Here is a 16,557-nt window from a genome sequence, read left to right as displayed (position 1 = left end):
GGGCTCAGGTTTGTCCTGGTGGCTCAGTCTTCCTAGCCTGCAAAAGGGGAATAGGGAGGCACCCACTTTCTCCAGTGAACCAGGTAAGTTTAAGGGAGCACAGGAGCTAGAGGTCGGGTGAGTGGGAAGGGAAACTTGGGAACTAGAGATCCAGTGAATGTGAAGGGAGCATGTCAAATCATTGGGATTTTAAAATTGTCAGATTGTGGATTATCAAATTTTCACTGCAGTTGTTCTGATGCATTTGCAGCTAAGGATAACAAGTGAGACATTTAAACCAAAAAGGAATGTTGAAGGCCAAATTTGCCCATCAAATGAGTTTGATCATGAGTGTGTCGAGATTTTCTTCTGTTGAATTTTGAGTCTGGGTGGTCTCTGGCTTTACAGATGAAGTATATTGAGAGGTGGAAATTATCTTTGGTGTTAAGAAAAAAGCAAATTTTCTTGTTACCATGAAGAGACATATAGATGTTTCAGAGCAGAACAACCGGTTAAACGGTTAATAAGATGGGCATTGATGGTTTTCTTGTCCCACTGCAGGAGAAAGTATTGTATTTTGTATTGAGAGAACACTTGCAGCAAAATCCTGCAATATGAAGGGTAACAGCCGAACGACATTACCAGCAACAAAAGACTTGGTCATAGAATCATTGACCAAGAAGCACATCTATAGATGTTTAAGAGTCAAAGAAACCAAGCTGCTGAATTTCTTTGACTCTTAAAAGAAAATTTGGCAATGACTGTAATGTTCACCTTTAGTGCATAGCAAGTGGAATTGAAAAGCAGCCCTTCCTTTCATGCTGCTGCCGAAGACAAATTTGAATAAAATAATATTTTTCTTATCCCGCTAGTGGAGAAAGTTGCTTATTTTGTGTTGAGAAAACACTGATGATAGTTGCACCAAAATCCTGCAAAGTGAAGGGTAACAGCCAAAAGGCATCACCAGCAACAAAAGACTTGGTCATAGAGTCATTGAGCAAGAAGCATGTCTAGTCAGCGCGCTGTAGGAAGGATGTGAATGTGCTGGGGAGAGTGCAGAGATGATCGACTGGGACTTTACCTGGTTTGGGAGACTTTATTTATGGGGAGGGATTAGATAGACTGGGCTTGTTTTCCCTGAAGCCAAGATTTCTTCCAGTGTCCCAGTGACAATGGGGGAAAATCCACACAGACAGGGCCAGAAATAGGATTTGAACCCAGGTCTCTGGAGCTTTAAGTAGCAGCTCCTCTTTAAGTAGCAGCTCGCTGTGCAAGGTTTTTATAATGAACTGAGGAAGTGAAAACTGGGCAGAGTAGGCAAGAGCCCTATGCTAACACTCATCAGCGGCCAGAATGTAAATACAATTCTTTCAGAGGAAACAAGAGAATAGCTTAGAAGCTGGTTTGCTTTAAAAAGACTGAATTCCTGGCCTATGTGAGGCTTTCAAGGCACACAAAGCATTGCGATGACTCATTTAAGGGTTCAGACACTGTTGTGAACCAGCTAATTCTGAACATGAGATGATTATAGTTGTGTGAATTAAATATTATGGAGTTAAGAAAATGCTTTCACATTTTTATTTAATACGCTTGGTTCTTTAATGAATTCTGTCCAGCCAGCTCAATATGTATTCAAGACTAGAGTTAAAACAAGATTTTAAAACTTTCTTGTGGGGATCAAGAAGCGGAGGCTGGTAATTAATTTAGTTCACTGCCTCCAACGTTTGACTGATTTCTGTGCTCCTAGTAATCATGGTTCATCAGTGGTCAAGGATAACCTTCTCTGCAGTCTGTTCCCATCTGTAACACTCCACATTTGTGGACGGCACAGTGGCGCATCGCTAGAGGTGCTGCCTTACAGCGCTGGGCACTCGGATAAGATCCTGAACACGGGTGCTGTCTGCACATAATTTGCATATTCTCCCCGTGATCTGCGTGAGTTTTCTCCGGGTGCTCCGGTTTCCTCCCGCACTCCAAAGACGTACAGGTTTGTAGGTTAATTGGCTTCGGTAAAATTGTAAATTGCCCTACTCTGTGTAGGATAGTGTTAGTGTACGGGAATCGCTGGTCGGAGCGGACTTGGTGGGCCGAAAGGCCTGTTTCCGCGCTGCATCTCCAAACAAAATGAAACTAAACTAAACATCCCCAGTACAAACTCCTTGATTTACTGTCCAGCACATCCTAAACTGGGATCCCAGTTTCTCATGTATGAAACAATGAAACGTGATTCCAATGATGTGCCATAAGGCTGAAACACACTTGCTTCAATATCTGCCTGGTTAATCATTGTACGATTCATCATTTGCTTTATGGTTCAAGAAACTATTAACCTCTTCTTAAAAGAAATATGAAATCTAATTAAATGAAGAACTGGTTTCTGCAGTACAATGCAGCATGGTAGATATTACATGAAAAAGTGCTTTTGTTTTTGTTACTATATTTCTGCACACGGGTACAAATTTTACATTGGATTTCAAATTTGAACCAAGACTTTAAATTTCATTGGATTTTTGAGAGACCAAACCCAGCAGTAATTCATTTCAACGTCGAATTTGGCAGGTTATTTTCATTTCTTTCCATTGAGTTCGAGTGGCTTTCTCAGGCCAGTCCATAATTTGTGTGATCTGCCCTATTGATCTGAAAGCTGCAGCAGCAGTGATGTGAAACTTCAAGCCAAAGGAATTGGATAATAATGGCTGGAAAAATTAATTAATCTCTTATTTGTCAGGACTTTTTAAAGGTAGTGACAAGGTGAACAGCATGACCTGCACAACCTCAACTATTTGTAAAGCAAATGCCAAACCTGATCATACTGTGCATCATTTCAGTAAAACGTAGCTACATGTGGAAAATCTCCAAGGGATGTGCAGTTCCGTAAAACATTTATTTTTATCCCGTGTTAAGTGATGAGGGTGGTAGCAGGAAGCACAACATTACATTTGTTTAATAGAAACACAAAATGTTGGAATCATTCAGAAAATCAGGCAACATTTGCTTGAATCCTTATTTACATGTGTATAATCTGTGCTGAAGTTCTTCACACCTTCTTGCTTCAATCTTAAATAAAAATAGCAAGAGCTTTCCCTTCTATCTCACTCTTCCCACACTCTCTACTCCAACCCCCTCATCTCACAATTGCTCGCATATCCTTGTGTCTTTTTAAATACCAATAGCCTTCAACTGTTTGAAATTAGATAACAGCTGAGTTTTCAAGCCTGAAAATAATTCTTATAAATTTGAAACCTAACGTTGAATTGCATGTTCTGTGAGATTGTTTCTGATTTAAAGAACTCCTTCAGATTATGCTGGACTTGCATCAGTCTTGTTTCCGAGCAGAAGTGGTGCTTATGATTTTATGGAAATCTCAAAATATGCAATGGATAACAGCTGTCGTAGATTTTGTGAAAATGAGCATAATTATTAACGTTCTGAACATGATGGAGTCTATGAAAGGGGGGAAATATCATGCTCAACTTTGAGGAAGATTGGTGCTGGTGAATGAAATATTTGCACAGCTTCCTTCATGCCAGCACCAGGTGCCGACTTCTGCAGTCATAATACCAAGCTAATACCAAGTTTAGCTTCTTTTAGTCTATCTCCATGTGCACTGCGCAACATACTACCTCACCAACATCTTCTTCAGAAGTATACCTAAATATGCAAGTGTAGTTCCTTCCACACCTGCTGGTGATTCATGGCTAAATGTACCTTAAACTAGGAACCTGGTTGTGAATCTCCCATTGTCTGAGTGGATTTTGATATCAGCTCCACATTGAAGCGATGTCTACATGTGGAGCAGTTTATATTTAATATTATTACCCTCAGCACAACTCCAACAATGGACACTTGAACTGGTCTTCAGCACCCCATGAGTGGCAATTGTAATTGGCGATTGAACCATCAGTCGATTAGGTTGGGCTGTTCAATTCCTTCCATAAATCTCTCCAACTCTAAATTGAAACCCTAAAAATCTACCTTGTCGAATAGTGTTTAGATTAACCATCCGAATATCTCTGAGGCTTGATGTCAAATGTTATTGATAGCTCGTCTGTGAATCTCTTTGGACATTGTGTTGCGAGTGCTCCATAAGTGCATGTTGTTGTTGAATTAGTAATGCGTACCATCCTGTACACTGAAATCTGAACCCCTTGTCTCACTCGACAGCATTCGTTTTACTGCCGTTTGATGGAGGACAAGAAGTCAGAGAAATTCTTCAAGGTGTTTTATGACCGTATGAAGCTCGCACAACAAGAGATCAAAGCTACAGTGACTGTAAATACCAGTGACCTCGGTAATAAAAAGAAAGACGGTGAATCTACAGAGAGAGATGTGCCTGTGCGAAGAAGAGGTGAGACCCAATCATGGAACTGGTGTACACTCCAGTGCTTTTTGACTAAGTATTCATTATAAACCTAAAACAGGAACTAATTATTCATTTTAATTGTATGTGAAGCTGCTAATTTGGTGAAGGATTTTAGAAAGTAGCACTTAAATGTCTGTTTTGGGGTGCCCGTGCAGTTTGTTTATAGTGGTTCCTTGACTTTACTGCAGATGAATCAACCTTAAATGCCCTGTAGCAGATTTAAAAGCTGTTCTGGTTGTAAATAAACATATAAAATGCAAATTAGTTCAGGGAAATGAAGAAGAGCAAAATGTTCAGAGAACTGAGCAAGACCACAGTCAATAGGAAGGCATGAAAACAGATGTAGACACAAGATGTAGGAGTAACTCAGTGTGACGCAGGCAGCATCTCCGGAGAGAAGGAATGGGTAATGTTTTGATCGAGACCCTTCTTCAGACAGTCAGGGGAGAGGGAAACTAGAGATAGTGGAAATAGCAGGATGACTCTCTGTCCCTCCCCCATCCTATTCATCCTGCTAGTTCCACTGTTTGCATCCATATATCCTTTTGTTATCACCTCTTCCACAGCCAACATTGGACCATTATAGGCTCCACCTTTCCTTGGTTATCAGTGCCAGCTCTGACTAGTTCTGAACCTTTTCATACTTCCAGTTTCCCTCTACCCTGACATTCAGTCTGAAGAAGGGTCTCGACCCGAATCATCACCTATTCCTTTTCTGCAGAAATGCTGCCTGACCCACTGAGTTACTCCAGCATTTTGTGAAGGGGTGAATCATTGCTACAGTCTGCATTAATACTCATTGAGGCAGGAACATGTGAAAGATATAACATTTCTGGTTGCAGTTTTGATGTAGATAGAGACTTTGTGTACAAAAATATGTAGCCTCCTTTTGCTCTGGTATTTTATTTAATTCACACATTTAATCAATAATGTTTTATTATTAATGTTTTATGTGTCATCCCTAACTGTCACTGTTTATTTTTAATTATTCTTTATATCTTCTTCTACGTATTTGTGTGGCACACGAACATGTTTTCAGAACTTGAAATATTGGAGAATATAGTTGCATTGTTCATTCTATTGGCAAGAACATTGCAGAATAGATTTTTGACACAGCCTTCCCCTTTGATTACTCCTGCTCTAACACCATGTTTTGACCAAGAAGATTTTATTTTCTTAATACATTAAAATTAACATCACTATTCACTCCAGTACTGCACTAAAAACCCTTGTGCCATGGAGACTGCCACCTCAAGATGAACATATAATATTTGTGGCAGATCAGCATTGCCAGAATTTTAAAAATGCATTCCTAATCAAGAAAATAATAATAATGTATCTGATCATCACAATGCATCTGATGCATCTGATGCATCTGATGCATTGATGATCAAAACTGATCATCAATGCATCAAATATATGTTGGAGTCCCTACAACAATGTCACAGTGTTGATTTTGGATGTACCTGCCATATGCTCACAGTTGCTGACCGGCAGATGAACCTTGGAACCACAGTGATTAATTCAGTTGACATTCATTACCAGTGCTACAAGACTATTCTGAAACTAGGTGTTAGAATGTATTATTAATTCAGTTGGCTGGATTCAGTAATTGCCAAATTGGCAATGTGTCATTGAAGTTTCAGTTTGCAGATCTGAAGATGGAAATCACAAACTTGAAGTAGTCTACATAGGTTTTGGCAAGTCAATGCACAAGACTGAACAAGAAAGACTCTGGGTGCTGTCTGTATGGAGTTTGCACGTTCTCCCTGTGACTGCATGGTTTTGTCTGGTTCCTCCGGTTTCCATTCACACTCCACAGACGTGCAGGTTTGTAGGTTAATTGGCTTCTGTAAATTGCCCTTAGTATGTAGGATAGAATGAGTGTGTAGGTGATCGCTGGTTGGTGTGGATCCGGTGGGCCAAAGGGCCTGTTTCCAAGTTGTCCCTCCTAAGTAAAGTAAACTAAAGGAAACCCACAGCCACAAAGAGAACATGAAAACTCCATACAGACAGTACCTAAGGTCAGGATGGAACTGGGTGTCTGGTGCTGTGAGACAACAGCTCTACCAGCTGCACTGCTGTGTGCTCCTTAAATTCCTGCAATAATTTCTGCAGAAAATCCTCCTTATAATGGAACATGGGTGGGGGGGAGAGGATGGTTTCCTTTATTGCTGAGTGTCAGCTTTAACCAAGTAATGTATTATCATTGTATGTAGTTGGAATAAAGAACTGCAGATGATGGATAATGCAAAAAGAACAAAGTGCTGGAATAACTGCCGTCAGTCAGCATCTCTGGTAACATCGGGACCCTTCTTCAGACTGATTCAGTCTGCTGAGTTACTCCAGCACTTTGTGTCGTTACCCATTTAAACTAGGTGCCGATGCCGCTGGTCTGCACCACCGAGCCCTTCTTAACATGTTGACGTGGCCGTGGTAGCGGCTCATGTAGTAGAACCTGGCCGGAGACAACTCTCCTCTGGCTGCTGCCAATGACAAGATGCGCTCGGTCACTCTAGTGCTCCCACCCCTCTCACTAGCTGCCGCTTCTTCTGTCCGCTGCCCACTCCACTGTTGCCTCCTCCACCTTCTCCATCACAGTCGCTGACATCTTGCAAGGTGGAGTATGTTGGTGACTGGTGGAGTAGGGTGAGGAGGTGGAGGGGGGGAGTGGTGGAGAGGCCGAGCGAACGGAGCGATGGGAGGAGGAGTTGAATGTGGCAAGGGAGCGGCAGAGGGAACAAAGCGAAGGAAGAAGTGGCAGCTGGTGAGAGGAGGGGGAACCCCGCGGCGACCTGTCGGTGGCGGCAGCCTGAAGAATGTGCTGACGACCAGGGGCTACAACATGAACTGCAACAACAGTGGCATCAACCGGACCATGCGAAGGGTGAAGAAGCGCTCGCTGGTGCAGCTTGCGATCTATGGGTGCCGTTGTAAGCTGGGCTGTAAGCGGAGAGAAGGCGGGGCGAGCTGAGGATGGCATCGGCAGGTCAGTCCTCTGTAACCAAAATCCATTAAAAGGGGTTCATTAAAACAAGGGTTTACTGTTCTCCAAATGCGACCTAACCAAAACGATTTATACAACTGCAACGTGTCTTCCTGGCTATTATACTCATGTTCAAGAAGGAACTGCAGATGCTGGAAGATCGAAGGTACACAAAAATGCTGGAGAAACTCAGCGGGTGCAGCAGCATCTATGGAGCGAAGGAAATAGGCGACGTTTCGGGCCGAAACCCTCTTCAAAAGGAAACCCTTCTTCAAAACCCTTCTTTTGAAGAAGGGTTTCGGCCCGAAACGTCGCCTATTTCCTTCGCTCCATAGATGCTGCTGCACCCGCTGAGTTTCTCCAGCATTTTTGTGTACCTTTTGGCTATTATACTCAATGTGTTTGTTTCTGCAATTATTTTGTTCTTGCTCTTTCAATGTGGCCGAAGAGAACTATTTCCAGCCAACTCATTGAGTCATAGTCATACAGCACAGAAACCGAACCTACAGCCTAACTCACCCATCCTGACCAAGGTGCCTACTCAGGTAGCCCCAGTTGTATGCATTTGGACCATATCTCTCTAAACCTTTCCTATCCGTGGAGCTGTCCAAATGTCTTTTCATTATTGTAATTGTACCTGCCTCAATCCCTGTACCCACCATCTTTTGTGTAGGAAAACCTGCCCCCAGGTCCCCTTCAAATCTTTCCCCTCTCAACGTAAACCAGTACCCTCTAGTTTTAGACACTTTCTACCCCCTCTATACTCCTGTTGATTTTATAAACCTTTATGAGGTCACCCCTCAGCTTTCTTTGCTCCACGGAAAACAGATCCAGCTTATCCATTCTCTCTTTACAACTCGAGCCCTCCAGTTCTTGGCAACATTCTGGTGAATCTTCTTTGCTCCCTCTATAGTTTAGGCACGCCCCACTCATAGAGTGATGACCAGTCCATGGCTAATCATTTCTTTCTGGTGTTGAAATGTAGCCAAAGAACCTCCGGCGCAGCTTAGCGACGAGGTACGAGAACAGCTGCTGGAGGCCTCTGCTGCCACGCGCAAAGCCTACAACACCTTCCGGAGGGATGCTGATCCAGAGGACCACTTCCCTGGTGCAGATGGCAACCCAGCCGCAGGAGAGAAGAACAAGGACGATGGGGAGATGAGTGCCATGATAGCCATCATGCAACCAATTCTTCGCTTCATGCAGCTGCTCTGCGAAAACCATAACCGAGACCTCCAGGTAAAACATAACCGGTCGTGAAAGCTAGATTTTGTGTTGTGTCCACTTTGCTTGTTGTGATCAAAATTGAAATCAGTACTTAAGATGAGTTTGCATTCCTGATATCTGCCACATCCCAGCTAGAAATGTGTGTGGCAATAAGGTCTCTGTTGAAAACGCTCAGTTAAGTATAGAATGGGCAGCTCTCCTTAGCTTGGCCTTTCAGTAACCAATGGGGCATAAATTACAAATGTTTCAGTATGGAGCTCTGTTGGAGGCTCTTCCAAAGTTTGTTGTTAAAAACTTTTCTACATTTAACATAAATTGTGATGCAGCCAATTTACCCAAATTCATTGTGTGCGATTCTCAGCGTTGATATTGTTGTGGGTTGGCATGAAGTCTAACATCATAGGAAAATATTTCAAAGCTGATTAATTTTATAATTCGCACATAGAGGGGAAACACTATCAGCTAAAATAGACTTCAATGATATGTAGGATTTGGAGTATGTATTTTTAACTATTATTTTAAACATTTTATAATATGTTTAAAATGTTGACAATTGTGCCCATATAAAACACAGCATATTCTGACTGCTCTGCAAAGCTCTGGGACTCTTTTTGCAGTTATGCATAAATATCTCATGATTTGACTGCTGCTTGCATCTTGAGGAAAGTTAGCTTTATTCATAATAAAGGAAGCATAACTCTGCACAGTTTAATTGCTGCTATTGTGTTTAGCTAAGAGCTCATTGTAGCAGGTTTTATATTTAAAGTACGTAAAATCAATTAATGATTCAAACCATTCAATTTACTGCAAGGATCCTATATAATTGCTAGTCCAACCAACTAATGGAGGTTTGATGTGTGTAGTTTTCAATTATCTTTGTTTTAACATGTTTGTAAATGTTCTTGAAATAGCTATCCAAAAATAATTGTATTCTGTTTAAGAAAACTGGGTGGGCAAATCAATTTAATATTTGGATTTGGCAAGAAGAAGTATCTGATGTTTTAACAGATTGAGAAGAATAGTTTAGTGATTATTTCAGATTAATTGGTTCAGCAGTACCTTTTCTTCACCACAAACACATTTTATTAAAGGGTTATGCAGCAAAGAAACAGGCCCTTTGGCCCACAATGTTCATGCAGACCGTTAAGTACCCGTTTGTACTAATCTCATTTACCAGCATTTTTGGTCCACAGCCCTCTACGCCTTTTGCATTTCTAATCTCCCTGTGGTTATTGTGCAGGCTGCAATTTGATGGCATACATTCCTACACATGAAAGCACCCAGGTTAAATAATGCCTTTAATATAAACATTACATTGCAAGTTTACAAAATCCTTTTGTTCCTGAGTTACAATGCATTTATCCAGTTATTAGTTGGTTAAAAACTGTTCCCAGAGAACTACCTAGAGAAGTCTGAAGAAGGGCCAGACCCAAAACATCGTCTGTCCATTCCCTCCACGGATGCTGCCTGACCCGCCGAGTTGCTCCACCACTTTGTTCTTTGCTCAGTATTCCAGCATCTGCAGTTTCTCTTGACTCTCTAAAACACTTTGTGGTTGGTGGTGTAAAGTAGGATGCTTTAGTGAAGTCAGTGCAAGTCAATTTTTTGATCAAATAAGTCTGTGGTTATGATTGAAATACTAATCAATGGACACCAAAAGGTGTTAATCATTGTATTTTAGCCTGGTAACAAAATAGTAAATATAAAACACACAAACGAAAAAAGGAGCTTGTTTTTATATAATGTTGCAAGATCTTCCCTTTTTGAGATTTCAGATGAAGTTCATCTCTGTTTTTGGGAAAACAAATGAACCTTTTTTATGCTGAATAAATATATTAGAAGCTAGTGATGCATAATTCCAACTTTAGTTTTCTTGGATGCTTCTGGTTCAAGTAACTACTTCAGTTAATTTTGTCTCCAGAAAGTGCGGTAAAGGCACATATTGATGATGAAATTCACCTCTGCTCTCAATGCAGCCTTTGATCAATTGTGGAATAAATAATTTGAAGATCACAAATCTTGCAGTAAACACGTAGTCAAGATTTTAATTATTTTGATACATAGCAGTCTTATACCTAGGTAATAAAGAAACATAATTTGATTATTTCAACAATTGGTTCTAACTCATGCCATCACTGAAATGTCCTTATCTTTAAGACCAATAGAAAACACTCCAGGGGATATTGTCTTGCCCTTCATATGTATGCCAAAAGAATTGCCTAAATATGAATGAGGTAATAGTTTTGCAGTGGCCATCTCCATGAACTATAGCAAAATACAGTGGGTCATGTTTGTTGCTAAACCAAGGCAAAAGTGACTTGCATACCAACTGATGTACTTTTCCTTTAGCTGTCAATTGTGGATCAAATCTGTTTGGGAATTATTTCAGGGTTCCATTCATTCAGTGCCTTTTACATCCATTTTAAGATATGCCAAAGCACTTTACAACTAGAGAAGCACCTTTTGAAATGTGTGAAAAGTGATAACCAATTTACATACAATAGGTGTCCACAAACAGTGTGAAAATGACTCCACAAAGTGGTGGAGGATTCAGTGTGGCACTGAGAACCTCACGTCCATTCCTTGAGAGAACACAGAAGCCCAGTGTAAACAATGGAAGGAAAACACAGTTGTGCGAACTTCCCACTCTCCTGTCCCATATCTGGAAGAGTAGATACATAGACAATACGTGCAGCAGTAGGCCATTCGACCCTTCGAGCCAGCACCATATGTTTCCATATTGGCATCAGTCTCCTCGTGGACCCACCTAACTGAGCACAAACAAGTTATCTTTGACCGGGGATATGCCTGAGGAAAAAATATAATACCCAGGTGATCAAATCTTTAAATGAGGAACAAAGGGTAAATGTTGGTAACACACTGAGCATAACACCTCTGTTCCTCGTTCTACTATTATCGCAACCAAGAATAGGGTGGTGACGACTGGAGAGACAGTGGACAGCTCGGAAAGACGGCAACTGGGGCAGGGCGGGTTGGCAGCCAAAACCGCATCCTCTGAGGTGAGGAGACCCAAATCATGCTTCCGATAAACACATGGAAAAATACCCTGAAAGCCGAGGGGGGGTGGGGGGAGGATGAGCACCCCAATTTGATGGATCAAAGGCTAACGACTAATGGCACTGGACAACCGACTATGAGTATCAAATGCAGATGTGGAAAGGTCTGCAAGAATGGCCGAGGCCTGAAGATTCACCAGACCCAGATGAAGTGTTTGGAGGGAGAGGGAGTGTCACATCGCACAGGTATTTTACCTGGTCGACGACGAGAAGGCCTACCGGGAGGAGGTGGCTGGTCTAGCACTCTGGTGCCAGGATAACAGCCTCCTCTTGAACATCAAAGAAACAAAGGAGCTGATCATGGACTTTAGGAGGGCACATCATCTGAGGACGTACACTCCATTGAGGATAAATGGGGATCCTGTGGATAGGGTGAACTGTTTTAAATATCTGGGAGTCCACACCCCCGAGGATATGACATGGGCATCACACGCCTCAGCACTCGTGAGTAAGGCAAGGCAGCGCCTTTACCACCTCAGGCAATTGAGGAAATTCAGAGTGTCTCCGAGGATCCTCCAGTGCTTCTACGCAGCGGCGGTGGAAAGCATCTTGTCCGGGAACATTACCATCTGGTTTGGGAATTGCTCTGCCAAGGACAAGAAGGCTCTGCAGAGAGTAGTGCGTTCGGCCGAACGCACTATGGGAACTTCACTTGCCCCCCTGCAGGAACTATACATCAGGAGGTGCAACTCCAGAGCCAACAATATCATGAGAGACCCCTTCCACCCCTGCAACGGACTGTTCCAGCTGCTACGGTCAGGCAAACGCCTCCGTTGCCATGCGGTGAGAACGGAGAGGTTGAGAAGGAGTTTCTTCCCAGAGGCCATTCGGACTGTAAACGCCTATCTCACCAGGGACTAACTCTACTGAACGTTTTCCATTATTTATTATGTAAAAGAATATGTGTGTTATGATTGTGTTTATAGTTTGTTTGGTTGTTTGTCTTTTGCACAAAAGTCCGCGAGCATTGCCATTTTCATTTCACTGCACATCTCGTATGTGTATGTGACAAATAAACTTGACTTGACTTGGTGAGACGCAGGAGGAGCTGGGCCCGGAAACACCCCATAGAGCCCGAAGCCTCCAAGTCCCTCAGAACAGACCTCCGGAGAAGGTTTGAGTCAAATGGCCACAGGCCTGCAAGACAGCGGTCTGGCTTCAGTTCGACGAGGACGTCGAAGATAACCAAGTATGAAGAGCTGGTCATAGACTGCCGTAAGCAGAGCTGGAAGGCAAGATGTATGCCCATCGAGGTTGGCTGCAGAGGCTTTGCAGGGCAATCGCTCTACAAAGCCTTGAGTGCGCTCGGCATCAACGGAATGGAGAGGAGAAGAGGCATCAAGAACACCACAGAGGCAGCGGAGAAGGCCTCGAGATGGCTCTGGATCAGGATAGGAGGTCCATGGAGAGGACTGAACACATCGTGGTCTGATCAACCACGGCTGGGTCGCCTGGGTGAGGGTGTCTGATGTTGAAAGACCCAAAATACCCAATGACCCCAGGATACATCACTGATGATGTGTTCAGGAGCATCAATAGATGTATTTTTTTAATCAATTAGACTTTTGAGTCCATCTGAGAGACCAAAAGTGCATTGAAACCTACACTGCCATTCAACATGACTCTGATCTGCCACAGATCTAGACTCTTCTGTCACATTTCCCCATTGTCCTTAATTCCCTAATATTTCAAATAATTGTCTATCTCCTCTTTAAATCCCTCTAGACTGCTCGCTTTAAAGAATGAGAAATGTAAATGTCAGGAAAGAAGCCAACACAAGCTCTGCTACGTAAAAGACCAGTTCAATGCACAAATCGATATTAGTGGTGAAAAATGGGAAAATCCCCAACAGGTTGCAGAATAAATGCAGGAACAGGACAAGAGGAAATGGCACCTGCATGAATTATAAGCGTGTAAAATGGGGGAAGTGAGAAAGGGCACAAACTGTTAATTTGCGTAAGAGGTAGAAATGGTCAATGACAATCAGATGCTGGAATCATTCCACAGATGCTGCCAAAGCAACTGAAAGAGAAACAATGAGAGTCAATGTTTCAGCGTAAAGACCAATTGTTGGAACCGGGAAGGAGCAAACAAAGTAATTTCATGCAGACACAAGATGACAGATGCTCGAGTCTTGAGCTAAAAATAACATGCTGCTGGAGGGATTCATCAGATCAGGCAGCATCTGCGGAGGGAAATGGACATGCGTTGTTTCAGGTCTGGACCCTTCTTCAGACAGATGGAGTAGATGGGTGAATGCTGGTACAAATTAGGGAGTAAGGGTTGGCAAGAGCTGGCAAATGAGTGTTGGGTCCAGGTAAGGAGAGGTTAATTGCCAGATGAAGCAGGTGGGGGAGAGAAGGATAGAGAAGATAAACAGGGCTGGAAGTGATGAGTAGAGAAGACAAAAGGGTGCTAATGGTGGAATCTAATCAGAAAGAAAGGTGGAAAATGAAGCATAGAACCAAAGATTGGGTTGGTGGGAAGATGGGAACTGGGACAGAGGTTGGGGCGGAGGTGTAGGGGGGGGGGGGGGGGGATGGGGAATACAGAGAAACAAGCAAGAGTGATGAGTGGATGGAGGTGAAGGTGGACAAGAAGGAAGGAACTGGGTGATGGAGTAGGGGATGTGGAAAGAAAGGTTTTCAGTGGGGGGTGGGAGGAATTTGGGCGGTCAATGAGGTTGGAATACCTGAAACTGAAGAATTATCTTCATGTTACAGATAATATACAGAATGGATAAAGGGGTAGACAGTGAAGCCTTTACTCTTGTGAAGTTGCTCAGATTTGATTTGCTCTGTCAACATCGTGTGCACTAGTAAAGAACCAAATTTTCACGGAGTAACGATCAGTCATTTTCCAAAAATCACTGATTCTCCACAGAAAGATGAGTGCACGGGGTTACAGAATTAGAATAATGAAATATGACGTTTGTAATGAGAAGATTGTTCCAGCAGCCTGTCAAGATCATGTTCAAATATTAAAAATCCTCTCAATGTATAAAAAATTGTCCTTGATTTAAATTCAAACATGTTAGAAATGCGTATAATATTTGAGGGATTGGGCAAGGGGGGGGAGGGGAGCAAACCATGAACATAAGATTAGGTGAAGGCTATTAAGCGCTTCATGACTGCTCTGTCATTCAACAAGATAATTACTGTCTCTCACCTCCGGGCTATTCGCCCACGCAAGGCTCTCATCCTTCGATTCCCGTAATATCTAGAGATCTCTGTCCAGAATAACTGTCTCCACATGGCACTTGGGTGGGCAATTCCCAAATTGCACCAGCTTCTAGATGAAGAAATGCCTAATATTCTCAAGCATAACGAGCAGACTTTATCTGTGAGTGTGACCCCTGGGCTGGGCATCCTGAGCTGAGCTGATACATCATCCCTGTATCTTTGCATATTGAGCTCAGTAGCATTAATGAAATACTGAAACACCACATTCACGGGCACATTAATATTGCCTATGTCCCATTTGGTTTCATCAGGAACAACCATTTCTGCAGCACATCTCCTAAAGCATACTTTAACTTAAGATTGACACAAAATGCTGGAGTAACTCAGCGGGACAGGCAGCATCTCTGGATTGAAGGAATTGGTGACGTATCGGGTCGAGACCCTTCTTCAGTCTGAATAAATAGTCTGCAAATAAGCTCTTCCCTAAACTTCTCGGCATTGGCCTTAGGATCTTCATCTGCAACTGGCTTCTGGGCTTCTTGCCCTCAGTCGGTTAGAGTTGGTCATAACAGTTCCTCCACCTTGATCCTCCACACTGGTGACCCTCAGAGTGGTGTGCAGTCCCTTGCTCTGCTCCTAATATGGTCAGAAGAATCCCAACCCAAAATGTAACCCAGCTATGCTCTCCACAGATGCTGCCTGACCTGCTGAGATACTCCAGTACTTTGGTTCATTTTTTGGCCAAGTAAAATGCCAGATCAGTCTTTAATTTCACTGATGATTCAGATTCAGATTCAACTTTAATTGTCATTGTCAGTGTACAGTACAGAGACAACGAGATGCAGTTAGCATCTCCCTGGAAGAGCGACATAGATTATGATTTCAATAAATAAATCTTTTTACAAATCTTTTTATAGTGTTTTTCCTGTGGGAGGAGTGTCCGGGGGGGGGGGTGATTGGCAGTCACCGAGGTACATTGTTGAGTAGAGTGACAGCCGCAGGGAAGAAGCTGTTCCTGGACCTGCTGGTCCGGCAACGGAGAGACCTGTAGCGCCTCCCGGATGGTAGGAGGGTAAACAGTCCATGGTTGGGGTGAGAGCAGTCCTTGGCGATGCTGAGCGCCCTCCGCAGACAACGCTTGCTTTGGACAGACTCAATGGAGGGGAGCAAGGAACCGGTGATGCGTTGGGCAATTTTCACCACCCTCTGCAGTGCTTTCCGGTCGGAGACAGAGCAGTTGCCATACCATACTGTGATACAGTTGGTAAGGATGCTCTCGATGGTGCAGCGGTAGAAGTTCACCAGGATCTGAGGAGACAGATGGACCTTCTTCAGTCTCCTCAGGAAGAAGAGACGCTGGTGAGCCTTCTTGATCAGAGTTGAGGTATTGTGGGTCCAAGAGAGGTCATCGGAGATGTTGACCCCCAGGAACCTGAAGCTGGAAACACGTTCCACCTCCGTCCCGTTGATGTGGATGGGGGTGTGCGTGCCACCCCTAGACTTCCTGAAGTCTACAATGAGCTCCTTGGTCTTCTTGGAGTTAAGATGCCATTGTTGTCGGCCGATCTATGACAGAAATGAGACAAATTTCAGGAACTAACTCAAGAACCTTGGGTCATGGTGTCAGGACAACAACCTAGTCTTTCGGCCAAACCTAATCTTGGTCTGAAGAAGGGTCTCGACCCGAAACACCACATATTCCTTCTCTCCAGAGATACTCCATCTTTTTGTGTCTAACCTAGT

The 16,557-nt window shown here is 43.1% G+C and overlaps 1 protein-coding gene across 5 annotated transcripts in view; it reads left to right on the top strand.

The window, feature by feature from the left end:
* Positions 1-16,557, top strand: part of itpr1 (inositol 1,4,5-trisphosphate receptor type 1) — a 375,823-nt gene that overhangs the window by 230,056 nt on the left and 129,210 nt on the right. For all 5 annotated transcript variants that reach the window (XM_033036757.1, XM_033036758.1, XM_033036760.1 and 2 more), the window contains 2 exons: positions 4,144-4,327; positions 8,314-8,567. In XM_033036757.1, the coding sequence (XP_032892648.1) occupies positions 4,144-4,327; positions 8,314-8,567 (438 nt within the window). The remainder of the gene's footprint in view (positions 1-4,143; positions 4,328-8,313; positions 8,568-16,557) is intronic.

The sequence above is a fragment of the Amblyraja radiata genome, chromosome 18 (genome assembly GCF_010909765.2).
Source record: "Amblyraja radiata isolate CabotCenter1 chromosome 18, sAmbRad1.1.pri, whole genome shotgun sequence".
Classification (NCBI taxonomy): domain Eukaryota; kingdom Metazoa; phylum Chordata; class Chondrichthyes; order Rajiformes; family Rajidae; genus Amblyraja; species Amblyraja radiata.
The sequence above is the reverse complement of the archived record's forward strand: the minus strand, read 5'-3'. Positions and strand labels throughout refer to the sequence as shown.